Source organism: Danio rerio, chromosome 21 (assembly GCF_049306965.1).
Source record: "Danio rerio strain Tuebingen ecotype United States chromosome 21, GRCz12tu, whole genome shotgun sequence".
Lineage (NCBI taxonomy): Eukaryota > Metazoa > Chordata > Actinopteri > Cypriniformes > Danionidae > Danio > Danio rerio.
Genome location: NC_133196.1, coordinates 47,400,368 through 47,415,936, shown reverse-complemented (window position 1 = coordinate 47,415,936; position 15,569 = coordinate 47,400,368). Strand labels below are relative to the sequence as shown.

Below are 15,569 nucleotides of genomic sequence, written 5' to 3'. Positions count from 1 at the left end.
TAAAATAAATAACGTATATACTATGCATATGCTACATCAGATACACTACATAACATGCAAAATGTTGAGTTGTTACCCAATGTGGTGTCGAATATGGACACACACAACCATTGGTTTAACAACGTCTTTTAAATTTAATTTAAATGTGGGTCAAATATGCACAACAGCAACATTTGCTTCATTTTTGCGCTTAAACTTACAACTTATCACAGTGGCTCAATGGGTAGCACGATCACCTCACAGCAAGAAGGTCACTGATTCAAGACCCGGCTAGGTCAGTTGGCATTTCTGTGTGGAGTTTGGCAGTTCATTCCGCTGTGGCGACCCCGGATTAATAAAGGGACTAAGCCGAAAAGAAAATGAATGAACGAGTCTATCATTTACTGTGAGTAAATGATCATTTGTGTGGAAACTATCCCTATAAGAGGTAATTGTAGTTGATGATCTTGACCACCAGATGGCAGATAAGGCGTTTGTTTAGATAACTTTTATTTCATTCCACTCAAACTCCCGTGAAGTAGACATGTAGCACATATTTCCACCCCTTACTCCTCTCTTTTCGATATGTTAATGTGCTGATTAATGTCTCCTATAACTGTTTTAAGATTTCAGTGGCCATAATATTCACGCTAGAGAAGCAGCAGATATCACTCTTCAGAGATCCAGAACTGCTTTATTTAACAAGATCAAAATTAGCAAGCTAAAAAACATAAAGTGAGCAAGGAGGGGTGATTAAATTAGGTTATAATCACACAACATTTATTTATTTATTTTTTTTTATTAGATTGTTTTTTTTTTTCTGTTGCTTGAAAGGTTTTGAGAAACGCACACTGATGAGTGAATGAATCGGTGATTTTGAACGCAGCCTGAGTGCGCGCACCCGCTGCCAATAACAATTAGCTCACAAACAGGTGCTGACGATCAGGACAGAGCTATAAAGTTTGCCGTGACGCTTATACATTCATATGAATATAGAGTTTTGCTACTTCTGACGCAGTCATGGGTAGCATGGGGTATTCAGTAAAACTCTTTATTTTATCGCTATTGTGTCATCAATGGCTGTGTAATGGTGAGTAAAATGCACTTAGAGTTCCCTATAGATGTGATTTATCTAGTGCTGCATTTTTCACTAGTTGCACTTGTTTAATTGTCGTGGAACCTTTCAATTGACCTGAGATGACTTCCGTAATGCTTGTGGACTTAAGGCTCGGGTGTTTAAAGGTGATCCTGGAGGGCTGGTGTCCTGCTGCCTTTAGCTCCAACTTGCTTAACACCTGCCTGGTGGTTTCTAGTATACCTAGTAAAAGCCTGGTTAGCTTGTTCAGGTGTGTTTGATTGGGGTTGGAGCTAAACTCTTCAGGACCGAGAGTTGACACACCTGACTTGAGGGATGGTTCACCTTAAAAGTAATATGTACATTTCCTGCTAGTTGTTCCTAACCTTTGAGTTTCTTGTGCACTGTTTTGAAATGAGCTGATAACCTGTAGCATTTGACTTCCAAAGTAAAAAAAAAAACAAAAAAAACAATGCTATTAGATTAATTTATGCAGATGTTTAACGCTTATACATTTATATTTAGGGTTCACCAAGAAATAAATTAAAGCTGAGTGAATGCATTTTTGGTTTTAAGTAACTCTTTAAAACCTAAAGGAAAATTTAAATCCTTTTACCCCTTAAAACTTGAGTTGGAAGATTGGGTAAGTTAATAATTTAAAAGTATTAGTTTGGCTAGTAGTTAGGTTGCCCTTGATGCTTGAACCTAAAAAAAAACAATGCAGCATTCAAGATCTCTGGTATAATATTGGATTTTTATATATTATTTGGCTTAAATTCATAGGGGTTTGACTGCTGAATTTGACAAATGATGTCTTAAATTTCTGAAAAATATTAATTTAATTTATGACCCTAATCTTCTCCACAGCTGTTAATAGTGCAAGATCACTTGAAGTGGCTGATGTGCTCTCATGGGAGGGTGTGCCTGACTCCATTTTTGAAGGTGAGCAAGCCACATTACCATTAGCCCATATGCTAAGACCAGCTTCAAGATTGCACAGTTTGCTTGTCTCATTTAATGCCTGACTTTATATTGTAACATGACTTCCTTTTTAGTGAGTATATTTGCTGATAGTTCAGCATTTAGTTAATTTGTGCTTTTTTTACATATTTAATAGGAATTATTATTATTATTATTATTATTATTATTATTATTATTAGCATACTAACAAGAGTGGAAACGCATCTAAAGATAATTGTAGTAAGTGTTGAAGCTAAACAGCAAGGCAATAGCCCACCAGGAATGCTTTTTGGCACCTTTTGGTATAAATGGTTTGTCCAACTTTAACGTAGTTCCTAACATGTAGACAACCTTAAACATGTCGTCAATGTCGGTCAGATTAACTGGTCCCATTCTAATACCGTAGCGTAATTGCTATTTTGAAGTGGTTATTTTCCCTTTTAAGTGACCCGTCACTTGCATGTCAAATAGCGTAATCTGAGCTCCTGCTAAAAAGTTCTCCCCCCCCCTTTACCCTAAGTTTATTTGCATTTACAAATGCAGTGAGTGTCTGTAAAAGAAATTGCGCTTAACATCTATTCTTCTGTAGGTTTGTTGGGTGGTGAGCTTCAGAATGATGAATTCCCTAAAGATACAAGTGTGCAAAACGTGTCAAACCTGGATGCAGATGTTATGGAATCTGCTTTAAATTTGCATGGGAACTTGAGCCTAGATGTTGCTGAAACAAACTTAACCTTGCCTGGAAACTTCAGCCAAGATGATGCTGCAGAGTTCAACTCTACTCTGCATGGTAACTTCAGCCTTGATGCAGATTCAAAGTCTACTTTGCCAGGAAACCTCAGCCTAGATGCTTCTGCACAATACAACTCCACTCTGCAGGGAAACTTCAGCCTAGATGATGCTGCAGAATCCAATTCCACCTTGTATGGTAACTTCAGCCTTGAAGCTTCTGCAGAATTAAACTCCACCCGACAGGGAAACTTCACCCTAGATGCTGCAGAATCCAATTCCACTCTGCCTGGAAACTTCAGCCTAGCTGATGCTGCAGAATCTAACTCCACCCTGCAAGGTAACTTCAGCCTAGGTGATGCTAAAGAATCCAATTCCCCTCCACCTCTAAACTTCAGCCTAGACGCTGCAGAATCCAACTCCACCCTGCAAGGTAACTTCAGCCTAGGTGATGCTAAAGAATCCAATTCCCCTCCACCTCTAAACTTCAGCCTAGACGCTGCAGAATCCAACTCCACTCTGCAGGGTAACTTAAGCCTAGATGCTTCTGCAGAATCCAACTCAACTCTGCAGGGAAACTTCAGCCTACATGATGCTGCAGAATCCAACTCCACCTTGTATGGTAACTTCAGCCTAGATGATGCTGCAGAATCCAACTCCACCCTGCAAGGTAACTCGAGCCTAGACGATGCTGCGGAATCCGACTCCACCTTGTATGGTAACTTCAGCCTAGATGCTGCAGAATCCAACTCCACTTTGTATGGTAACTTAAGCGAAGATGATGCTGCAGAGTCCAACTCCACCCTGCAAGGTAACTTCAGCTTTAAATCTGCTGCAGAATCAATCTCCACCCTGCAAGGTAACTCGAGCCTAGATGATGCTGCGGAATCCGACTCCACCTTGTATGGTAACTTCAGCCTAGATGCTGCAGAATCCAACTCCACTTTGTATGGCAACTTAAGCCTAGATGATGCTGCAGAATTCAACTCCACCTTGTATGGTAACTTCAGCCTAGATGATGCTGCAGAATCCGACTACACCTTGTATGGTAACTTAAGCCTAGATGCTGCAGAATCCAACTCCACCTTGTATGGTAACTTCAGCCTAGATGCCACAGAATCCAACTCCACCTTGTATGGCAACTTCAGCCTAGATGATGCTGCAGAATCCAACTCAACCTTGTATGGTAACTTCAGCCTAGATGATGCTGCACAATTCAACTCCACCTTGTATGGTAACTTCAGCCTAGATGCCACAGAATCCAACTCCACCTTGTATGGCAACTTCAGCCTAGATGATGCTGCAGAATCCAACTCAACCTTGTATGGTAACTTCAGCCTAGATGATGCTGCAGAATTCAACTCCACCTTGCATGGTAACTTCAGCCTAGATGATGCTGCAGAATCCGACTCCACCTTGTATGGTAACTTCAGCCTAGATGATGCTGCAGAATCCAACTCCACCTTGTATGGTAACTTCAGCCTAGATGATGCTGCAGAATCCGACTACACCTTGTATGGTAACTTCAGCCTAGATGCCACAGAATCCAACTCCACCTTGTATGGCAACTTCAGCCTAGATGATGCCGCAGAATTCAACTCAACCTTGTATGGTAACTTCAGCCTAGATGATGCTGCAGAATCCGACTACACCTTGTATGGTAACTTCAGCCTAGATGATGCTGCAGAATCCAACTCAACCTTGTATGGTAACTTCAGCCTAGATGATGCTGCACAATTCAACTCCACCTTGTATGGTAACTTCAGCCTAGATGATGCTGCAGAATCCAACTCAACCTTGTATGGTAACTTCAGCCTAGATGATGCTGCAGAATTCAACTCCACCTTGCATGGTAACTTCAGCTTAGATGATGCTGCAGAATCCGACTACACCTTGTATGGTAACTTCAGCCTAGATGATGCTGCAGAATCCGACTCCACCTTGTATGGTAACTTCAGCCTAGATGATGCTGCAGAATCCAACTCCACCTTGTATGGTAACTTCAGCCTAGATGATGCTGCAGAATCCAACTCCACCTTGTATGGTAACTTCAGCCTAGATGCTGCAGAATCCGACTCCACCTTGTATGGTAACTTCAGCCTAGATGCTGCAGAATCCGACTCCACCTTGTATGGTAACTTCAGCCTAGATGATGCTGCAGAATCCGACTACACCTTGTATGGTAACTTCAGCCTAGATGATGCTGCAGAATCCGACTACACCTTGTATGGTAACTTCAGCCTAGATGATGCTGCAGAATCCGACTACACCTTGTATGGTAACTTCAGCCTAGATGCCACAGAATCCAACTCCACCTTGTATGGGAACTTCAGCCTACATGATGCTGCAGAATTCAACTCCACCTTGCATGGTAACTTCAGCTTAAATGATGCTGCAGAATCCGACTACACCTTGTATGGTAACTTCAGCTTAGATGCCACAGAATCCAACTCCACCTTGTATGGGAACTTCAGCCTAGATGATGCCGCAGAATTCAACTCCACCTTGCATGGTAACTTCAGCTTAAATGATGCTGCAGAATCCGACTACACCTTGTATGGTAACTTCAGCTTAGATGCCACAGAATCCAACTCAACCTTGTATGGCAACTTCAGCCTAGATGATGCTGCAGAATCCGACTACACCTTGTATGGTAACTTCAGCCTAGATGATGCTGCTGAATCCAACTCCACCTTGTATGGTAACTTCAGCCTAGATGATGCTGCAGAATCCGACTCCACCTTGTATGGTAACTTCAGCCTAGATGATGCTGCAGAATCCGACTCCACCTTGTATGGTAACTTCAGCCTAGATGATGCTGCAGAATCCAACTCCACCTTGTATGGGAACTTCAGCCTAGATGATGCTGCAGAATCCGACTACACCTTGTATGGTAACTTTAGCCTAGATGCCACAGAATCCAACTCCACCTTGTATGGGAATTTCAGCCTAGATGATGCTGCAGAATTCAACTCCACCTTGCATGGTAACTTCAGCTTAGATGATGCTGCAGAATCCGACTACACCTTGTATGGTAACTTCAGCTTAGATGCCACAGAATCCAACTCCACCTTGTATGGGAACTTCAGCCTAGATGATGCTGCAGAATCCGACTCCACCTTGTATGGCAACTTCAGCCTAGATGATGCTGCAGAATCCGGCTACACCTTGTATGGTAACTTCAGCCTAGATGATGCTGCAGAATCCGACTACACCTTGTATGGTAACTTCAGCCTAGATGATGCTGCAGAATCCAACTCCACCTTGTATGGTAACTTCAGCCTAGATGATGCTGCAGAATCCAACTCCACCTTGTATGGTAACTTCAGCCTAGATGATGCTGCAGAATCCAACTCCACCTTGTATGGTAACTTCAGCCTAGATGATGCTGCAGAATCCAACTCCACCTTGTATGGTAACTTCAGCCTAGATGATGCTGCAGAATCCAACTCCACCTTGTATGGTAACTTCAGCCTAGATGATGCTGCAGAATCCGACTACACCTTGTATGGTAACTTCAGCCTAGATGCTGCAGAATCCAACTCCACCTTGTATGGTAACTTCAGCCTAGATGATGCCGCAGAATTCGACTACACCTTGTATGGTAACTTCAGCCTAGATGCTGCAGAATCCAACTCCACCTTGTATGGTAACTTCAGCCTAGATGATGCCGCAGAATTCAACTCAACCTTGTATGGCAACTTCAGCCTAGATGATGCTGCAGAATCCAACTACACCTTGTATGGTAACTTCAGCCTAGATGATGCTGCAGAATTCAACTCAACCTTGCATGGCAACTTCAGCCTAGATGATGCTGCAGAATCCGACTACACCTTGTATGGTAACTTCAGCCTAGATGATGCCACAGAATCCAACTCCACCTTGTATGGTAACTTCAGCCTAGATGCTGTAGAATCCAACTCCACTTTGTATGGTAACTTCAGCCTAGATGATGCTGCAGAATCTGGCTACACCTTGTATGGTAACTTCAGCCTAGATGATGCTGCAGAATTCAACTCAACCTTGTATGGTAACTTCAGCCTAGATGATGCCGCAGAATCCAACTCCACCTTGTATGGGAACTTCAGCCTAGATGATGCTGCAGAATTCAACTCAACCTTGTATGGCAACTTCAGCCTAGATGATGCTGCAGAATCCGGCTACACCTTGTATGGTAACTTCAGCCTAGATGATGCTGCAGAATCCAACTCAACCTTGTATGGCAACTTCAGCCTAGATGATGCTGCAGAATCCGACTACACCTTGTATGGTAACTTCAGCCTAGATGATGCTGCTGAATCCAACTCCACCTTGTATGGTAACTTCAGCCTAGATGAAGCTGCAGAATCCGACTACACCTTGTATGGTAACTTCAGCCTAGATGATGCTGCAGAATCCGACTACACCTTGTATGGTAACTTCAGCCTAGATGATGCTGCAGAATCCAACTCCACCTTGTATGGTAACTTCAGCCTAGATGATGCTGCAGAATCCGACTACACCTTGTATGGTAACTTTAGCCTAGATGCCACAGAATCCAACTCCACCTTGTATGGGAATTTCAGCCTAGATGATGCTGCAGAATTCAACTCCACCTTGCATGGTAACTTCAGCTTAGATGATGCTGCAGAATCCGACTACACCTTGTATGGTAACTTCAGCTTAGATGCCACAGAATCCAACTCCACCTTGTATGGGAACTTCAGCCTAGATGATGCCGCAGAATTCAACTCAACCTTGTATGGCAACTTCAGCCTAGATGCTGCAGAATCCGGCTACACCTTGTATGGTAACTTCAGCCTAGATGATGCTGCAGAATCCAACTCCACCTTGTATGGTAACTTCAGCCTAGATGATGCTGCAGAATCCGACTACACCTTGTATGGTAACTTCAGCCTAGATGCTGCAGAATCCAACTCCACCTTGTATGGTAACTTCAGCCTAGATGATGCCGCAGAATTCGACTACACCTTGTATGGTAACTTCAGCCTAGATGCTGCAGAATCCAACTACACCTTGTATGGTAACTTCAGCCTAGATGATGCTGCAGAATTCAACTCAACCTTGCATGGCAACTTCAGCCTAGATGATGCTGCAGAATCCGACTACACCTTGTATGGTAACTTCAGCCTAGATGATGCCACAGAATCCAACTCCACCTTGTATGGTAACTTCAGCCTAGATGCTGTAGAATCCAACTCCACTTTGTATGGTAACTTCAGCCTAGATGATGCTGCAGAATCTGGCTACACCTTGTATGGTAACTTCAGCCTAGATGATGCTGCAGAATTCAACTCAACCTTGTATGGTAACTTCAGCCTAGATGATGCCGCAGAATCCAACTCCACCTTGTATGGGAACTTCAGCCTAGATGATGCTGCAGAATTCAACTCAACCTTGTATGGCAACTTCAGCCTAGATGATGCCGCAGAATTCAACTCAACCTTGTATGGTAACTTCAGCCTAGATGATGCCGCAGAATCCAACTCCACCTTGTATGGCAACTTCAGCCTAGATGATGCCGCAGAATCAGACTACACTTTGTATGGTAACTTCAGCCTAGATGATGCTGCACAATCCGACTACACCTTGTATGGTAACTTCAGCCTAGATGATACTGCAGAATCTAATTCCACCCTTAGTGGCAACTTCACTCTAGATGCTTCTGCAGCATTTAACTCCACCCTGCAAGTTAACTTGAGCCTAGACTCTGCTGCAAAATCCAATGTCTCGCTCCCTGGAAACTTTACCCTAGATGATGCTGCAGAATTCAACTCAACCTTGTATGGCAACTTCATCCTTGGTGCTGCTGCTGCATAATTTAACTCCACTTTTTTGCTAACTCTAGCTTAGATGCTGCAGAAGGAAGTGCTAACTAATAATGCCTCAATCAAGTTTTTAAAATAAATTTAAAGTTTAACGAAGTTGCTGGCGAGTGTTTATTTCTGCATCTTTTTCAAACAGTTCTAACTAATGGTAGAAATGTGGTCAAGCATGTTTCAAGGAGTCAGTCAAGCTAACCTCTTGGTTTTTTTTTTTTTTTTTTTTTTTTTTTTTTTTTTTTTTTCCCTTCTCCCCCCCCCCCTCCCTTTCTCCAGTACATTTTTATCAATTTACTAAATTGACAATGTTTGCTAGCAAAATGCCAATTTTAGTTTTTCATGCAGGCTCAAAGTACCAATGGTTCCATATTTTACCTTCAGTTGCTCAAGCTGTGGATTGCAAAACTTGTAGCAGCTTAATTTTCATTGGCTTGTTTGCAGCTCTTCAGGTTTTAGACTCTAATCATAATGCCCATTCTGGGTTGCCTAGTGCTGCTTATGGGGATGACCAGGAATCAGTGCTTGGACCAATCCTCTTATCAAAGTACTATACATTTCTGGAACCATATTCTGCTACCCTTACTGTGCTGATCACAAGTTTGCTTTTCAGTTTAGTATAAATTCTAAAAATGGTGTGTCTCCTTGCTGAATCAAATGAGAGAAACCTTTGTTTTAACAATCACATGAAATGGAGGGGGGTTGTAAATCTCATTGTCAAATGGAAAACGGCTATATTAAGTATTTTACATCACTTTAGATGGAGCTTTTCTTTATTTTCAAACATTTATTTTTCTTTATCACTCTCTTGATGGGCTATTCAAATAACAAAATCCAATATAAAGTAGATACCCACATCCTGCATTTCCTTAATAGATCTCTATTCTACACTTTACTGCTTATAAATGGCGGAAGTATTTGATTGTCTCTTAATACCAACGGTGTACTTAACAGTGGATAAACCACTGCTTTATGAATGTTTGTATGGCATTTTAAAAATTTGCTTTTCAAAATTATATGTAAGCCTATAACAAAGTATACCAAAAAAATTCTAGACGGGTCATAGTTTAAAAACAGCATCTCTAGGAGACTTGATTTGCATACTTGTGTACAAATTTTGAGCATAAAGGCCTGTGCACACAGAGACATTTTTTTTGCTCGTGTCAAGGTGCAAAATGGCAGGTGCAAAAGCATCATTTAAAAAAAAAAACGCCTCATGCTCATTTTTTTGTTTTGACGTGCGGTGTCAAAACTATCTCCACCAATCAGATCGGCACTTTTGTTCATGTGCACGGAGCTGCTAAAGTTACCGTAAACAGCACTTGGAGGCGCGCAAACACAAAACTGTCAATGCGAGCGCACATTGTAGAAGATTGTGGAGCTGCTTATTGCTCTGGTCAACAATAATTTCTTCATCACTAGAGCAAGAGCTGCTTCTTGAACCATCCGTGCTTGTTCGAGTTACCAGCAAATTTAGCAACAAGCATGTGAACTTCCGCTCCTCCACTTCTTCTGCGTTATAAGTGGGTGTCAGAAGCTTGTAGTTGTGCAGCACCATCTAACGTCAAAATGGTGATTTAGCATACTCTTCTGCTTGACGCCAGTGAAAAGCGATTGGGTTTGAACACTGAAAAACGTCTACTAAAAAACTGAAAACGTCCCAGTGTGTAGGAGCCTTAAAGCTGTGGTCTCTAGAACTTGTGTGACCGAAATTCTGTCAAATGGTGCTGAGAAGAGGGGTGGGATTAATCAAGATTATAAGACATTAAAAAAGCGAGCGATTACTTAATGTTTTAAATTTTTGTCCAGGTGGGTCATGTTTTGATCCTCGATTGGTCTCACACAGTCATGTGATGTGATTTCGTGGGTCAGAGTTCACCAAACTTGAACCTTTGCACCACAGCAACCTGCAAAACTTGTTGAATGACTTTGTCTTTATTTAATTTTTTGTCTTTGAGCTCTGCAAAAATGCTTTGTAAAACAATCATTATCACACTAAATTTGGAATGACAGTCACGTATTTATAAGTGAGTTTATTAGAACACCAAATAAATGATGGTTGCTAATTTAATTGACTGAGTAAATGATCATTTGTGTGTGAACTATTCCTTTAAGGGGTATATGATCTTGACCACCAGATGGCAGATAAGGCGTTTGCTTAGATAACATTTATTTCATTCCACTCAAACTCACGTGAAGTAGACATATAGCACATATTTCCACCCCTTTCCCCTCTCTATTCGATATGTTAATGTGCTGATTAATGTCTCCCATAACTTTATTTTTAATTTTAGGATTTCTGTGACCATATTATTCATGCTAGAGGAGCAGCAGAAAATACTCTTCAGAGATCCAGAACTGTTTTAATTCAACAAGACTGAAATTAGTAGCCTACAGGACGTATTAGGAGGGAGGGGTGATTAAATTACGTTATAATCACATCATATTTCAATGTTTATTGCTTCTCTTTATTATGGTAAAATATCATTAGATTTGTTTTTGTTTATTTCTTTGAACTCTTCTTTAATGACACCCCGTCAGACTCAGAAAGACTCGAGAAACGCACACTGTTGAGTGAATGAATGGGTGATTTTGAACGCAGCCTGAGTGCGCGCACCCGCTGCCAATAACAATTAGCTCACAAACAGGTGCTGACAATCAGGACAGAGCTATAAAGTTTGCTGTGACGCTTATGTTGTCGTATGAATAGAGAGTGTTGCTGCTTTTGAGGCAGTTATGGGTAACATGGGGTATTCGGCAGAACTCTTTATTTTATTGCTATTGTGTCATCAGTGGCTGTGTAAAGGTGAGTTTAAAACTACAATAAGTAGGTTTATATTAGTGAGTGGCCGTTTACAACGGTTTCTTAAACGGGGAAACCACCAAGCAAGCTGTTTAACTTGACAATAGACATGATTGATTGGGTGTTTCATCACGGATTTTTATTTATTGCACTGCGTGTTTAATTGTTTAAACTTTTTTTTTTTTTTTTTTTTTTTTTTTTTTTTTTTTTTTTTTTTTTTTTTTTTTTGACAAATTAATTTATTCTGTTTTACTTGGCACTAGTGGACTTGAGGGATAGTTAACCTTAAAACTTGCCCTCCAAGTGGTTCCTAACCTTAGTTTCTTGTTTTACATTATTTTGAAGAGTTGAACCTGTAACATTTGATTTGGATAGTAGGACAAACAAATGCTGTTGAGTTAGTGGTTACAGATTTGACTCCTTTTAAAAAAAATAAAAATAAATCTTTAGTGTTCACTGAGTAAACCTATAGGTTTGATACAAGTACTAGTAAATAAATCACACCATTTAAGGATTTTAAGTAAATCCTTACAAAGGAAAATAAATGTACCTTTTAATCGTTGCCTAAAACTGACTTGTGTTGGATGACTATTGCTACTCTAAATTTTTATTAAAGTTTATGTAACTTCAAATTTATCCCTTTTTATTCTTTCAACAAATGTTTAAACATAAGATTGCAGTTTTTTTCCAGCTATAATATTAGCTGGGACTTTTATTTGAATTAAAATGTATTTTGTGTTTGGTGACAGCTGAATTGATCATGTTAATGCTGCTTTTTAAATTTCAGCTAAATTAATTGAATTTTACTGTAATCTCCTCCACAGCTGGTAACGGTGCAAGATCAGTTGAAGTAGCTGATGTGCTTTCATGGGAGGGTGTGCCTGACTCTGTTTTTGAAGGTGAGCATGCCATATTACTAGTTAATAATTTATTTTTATTTTTTTTAAACGTATTAGTTTTGTTCCTATTGAGTAGATTGGCTGCTAGTACAGCATAGTCTGTATAACTTATGCCCTTAATTTTAGTCACTTTGTTTTTAAATCTTTGCATGCAATTAGTAAACGCATTTAAAGATGACTTTCATTTTCAAGAGTTTAAGTAGAAGCTAATCTCTGCAGCATAATAGCCATCTGGGAATGCCTTTAGGGACAAACTTGACTAGATGGTGGCTTTGCCAACTTTAACTGAATTAAACATGCATTTGTGTTGGCAATCAGGCCAAAGTGAATGTCTGAGGTTGACTAAATTGTCCCTAATATTCCAACAAAAGACCGATTATATCATCATTGGCAGCGGTTCATGTTTTCAAGAAGTGACCTGTCATTTGCAGGTCTAAAGCATGGACCTTTTTCTTGCTTAGAATCCCCTTCACCCTAAATTATGACGTGTACAAACGAATTAATGTCTCTGTGGAAAATTTATGCTTGACTTTGGTTATTTTTATTTTTTTTTTTTTAAGGTTTGTTAGGTGGTGAGCTTCAGAATGATGGCCTCTCAAAAGACTCAAATGTGCAAAACGTATCAAACCTGGAAGCAGATGTCTTGGAATCATCTAATTTGCATGATAACTTAAGCCTAGAAGTTGCGGAATCTAACTTGACCTTGCCTGGAAACTTGAGCCTAGATGATGCGGCAGAGTCCAACTCAACCCTGCAAGGAAACTTCAGCCTTGATGCTTCTGTAGAATCAAACTCCACCTTGTATGGTAACTTAACCCTATATGATTCTGCAGAATCCAACTCCACCTTGTATGGTAACTTCAGCCTAGATGCTGCAGAATCGAACTCCACCCTGCAAGGAAACTTCAGCCTAGATGATGCCACAGAATCCAACTCCACCTTGTATGGGAACTTCAGCCTAGATGATGCCACAGAATCCAACTCCACCTTGTATGGTAACTTCAGCTTAGATGTAGCAGAATCCGACTCCACCTTGTATGGTAACTTCAGCCTAGATGATGCGGCAGAGTCCAACTCAACCCTGCAAGGAAACTTCAGCCTTGATGATTCTGCAGAATCCAACTCCACTCTGCAGGGAAACTTCAGCCTAGATGATGCCACAGAATCCAACTCAACCCTGCAAGGTAACTTCAGCTTTAAATCTGCTGCAGAATCCAACTCCACCCTTAGTGGCAACTTCACTCTAGATGCTTCTGCAGAATTCAACTCCACCCTGCAAGGTAACTTCAGCCTAGATGATGCTGCAGAATCCAACTCCACCTTGTATGGTAACTTCAGCCTAGATGCTGCAGAATCGAACTCCACCCTGCAAGGAAACTTCAGCCTAGATGATGCCACAGAATCCAACTCCACCACCTTGTATGGGAACTTCAGCCTAGATGATGCCACAGAATCCAACTCCACCTTGTATGGTAACTTCAGCTTAGATGTAGCAGAATCCGACTCCACCTTGTATGGTAACTTCAGCCTAGATGATGCCGTAGAATCCAACTCCACCCTGCAAGGAAACTTCAGCCTAGATGATGCCACAGAATCCAACTCCACCCTGCAAGGAAACTTCAGCCTAGATGATGCCACAGAATCCAACTCCACCTTGTATGGGAACTTCAGCCTAGATGATGCCACAGAATCCAACTCCACCCTGCAAGGAAACTTCAGCCTAGATGATGCCACAGAATCCAACTCCACCTTGTATGGGAACTTCAGCCTAGATGCTGCAGAATCCAACTCCACCCTGCAAGGAAACTTCAGCCTAGATGATGCCACAGAATCCAACTCCACCTTGTATGGGAACTTCAGCCTAGATGATGCCGCAGAATCCAACTCCACCCTGCAAGGAAACTTCAGCCTAGATGATGCCGCAGAATCCAACTCCACCTTGTATGGTAACTTCAGCCTAGATGCTGCAGAATCGAACTCCACCCTGCAAGGAAACTTCAGCCTAGATGATGCCACAGAATCCAACTCCACCTTGTTTGGGAACTTCAGCCTAGATGATGCCGCAGAATCCAACTCCACCCTGCAAGGAAACTTCAGCCTAGATGATGCCACAGAATCCAACTCCACCTTGTTTGGGAACTTCAGCCTAGATGATGCCGCAGAATCCAACTCCACCCTGCAAGGAAACTTCAGCCTAGATGATGCCACAGAATCCAACTCCACCTTGTTTGGGAACTTCAGCCTAGATGATGCCGCAGAATCCAACTCCACCCTGCAAGGAAACTTCAGCCTAGATGATGCCACAGAATCCAACTCCACCTTGTATGGTAACTTCAGCCTAGATGATGCCACAGAATCCAACTCCACCTTGTATGGTAACTTCAGCCTAGATGTCGCAGAATCCAACTCCACCCTGCAAGGAAACTTCAGCCTAGATAATGTAGCAGAATCCGACTACACCTTGTATGGGAACTTCAGCCTAGATGATTCTGCAGATTCCAACTCCACCCTGCAAGGGAATTTCAACCTAGATGATGCCACAGAATCCAACTCCACCTTGTATGGTAACTTCAGCCTAGATGATACCGCAGAATCCAACTCCACCCTGCAAGGAAACTTCAGCCTAGATGATGCTGCAGAATATGACTCAGCCTTGTATGGTAACTTAGGCCTAGATGATGCCACAGAATCCAACTCCACCTTGTATGGGAACTTCAGCCTAGATGCTGCTGCCGAATCCAACTCCACCCTGCAAGGTAACTTCGGCCTGGATGATGCTGCAGGATCCAACTCCACCTTGTATGGTAACCTCAGCCTAGATGCTGCTACAGAATTTAACTCAACCCTGCTAGGTAACTTAAGCTTTAAATCTGCTGCAGAATCCAACTCCACCCTTAGTGGCAACTTCTCTCTAGATGCTTCTGCAGAATCCAACTCCACCCTGCAAGGTAACTTGAGCCTAGACACAGCTGCAAAGTCCAATGTCTCGCTCCCTGGAAACTTCACCCTAGATGATGCTGCAGAGTTCAACTCAACCTTGTATGGCAACTTCATTGGTGCTGCTGCTGCAGAATTTAACTCCACTTTTTTTGGTAACTTTAGCTTAGATGTTGCAGATGGAAGTGCTAACTAATGATGCCTCAATCAAGTTTTTAAAATAAATTTAAAGTTTATGTAAACTGGATGTTGCTGTCGAGTGTTTATTTCTGCATCTTGATTTCAAATTATAAATCTGATTGTCAAATGGACAACTGTTATTACTTTTTTTAACTTTAGATCGAGCTTTTATTTATTTTTCCAAAACC

General features: G+C 41.5%; 2 protein-coding genes across 5 annotated transcripts; both read left to right on the top strand.

Moving 5' to 3' along the window:
* Positions 1-963: 963 nt before the first annotated feature.
* On the top strand, positions 964-8,667 carry wu:fi34e01. 4 transcript variants are annotated; one of them, XM_068216152.1, is made up of 5 exons: positions 964-1,069; positions 1,922-1,996; positions 2,604-3,191; positions 3,240-3,413; positions 3,555-8,667. In XM_068216152.1, the coding sequence occupies exons 1-5, from the start codon at positions 1,000-1,002 to the stop codon at positions 8,561-8,563; spliced, it is 5,916 nt and encodes a 1,971-aa protein (XP_068072253.1). In that variant the 5' UTR covers positions 964-999; the 3' UTR covers positions 8,564-8,667. The 4 variants fall into 4 exon arrangements, with proteins under 4 accessions (XP_068072253.1, XP_073791623.1, XP_073791625.1 ...); XM_073935522.1 differs by having other exon boundaries at positions 3,240-8,667; XM_073935524.1 differs by having other exon boundaries at positions 2,604-3,413.
* A 2,595-nt stretch (positions 8,668-11,262) lies between these two features.
* si:ch211-263m18.4 lies at positions 11,263-15,443 on the top strand. The gene is made up of 3 exons (XM_068216145.2): positions 11,263-11,368; positions 12,190-12,264; positions 12,825-15,443. Exons 1-3 carry the CDS (start codon positions 11,299-11,301, stop codon positions 15,395-15,397), a joined length of 2,718 nt encoding a protein of 905 aa, XP_068072246.1. The 5' UTR covers positions 11,263-11,298; the 3' UTR covers positions 15,398-15,443.
* Positions 15,444-15,569: the final 126 nt, after the last annotated feature.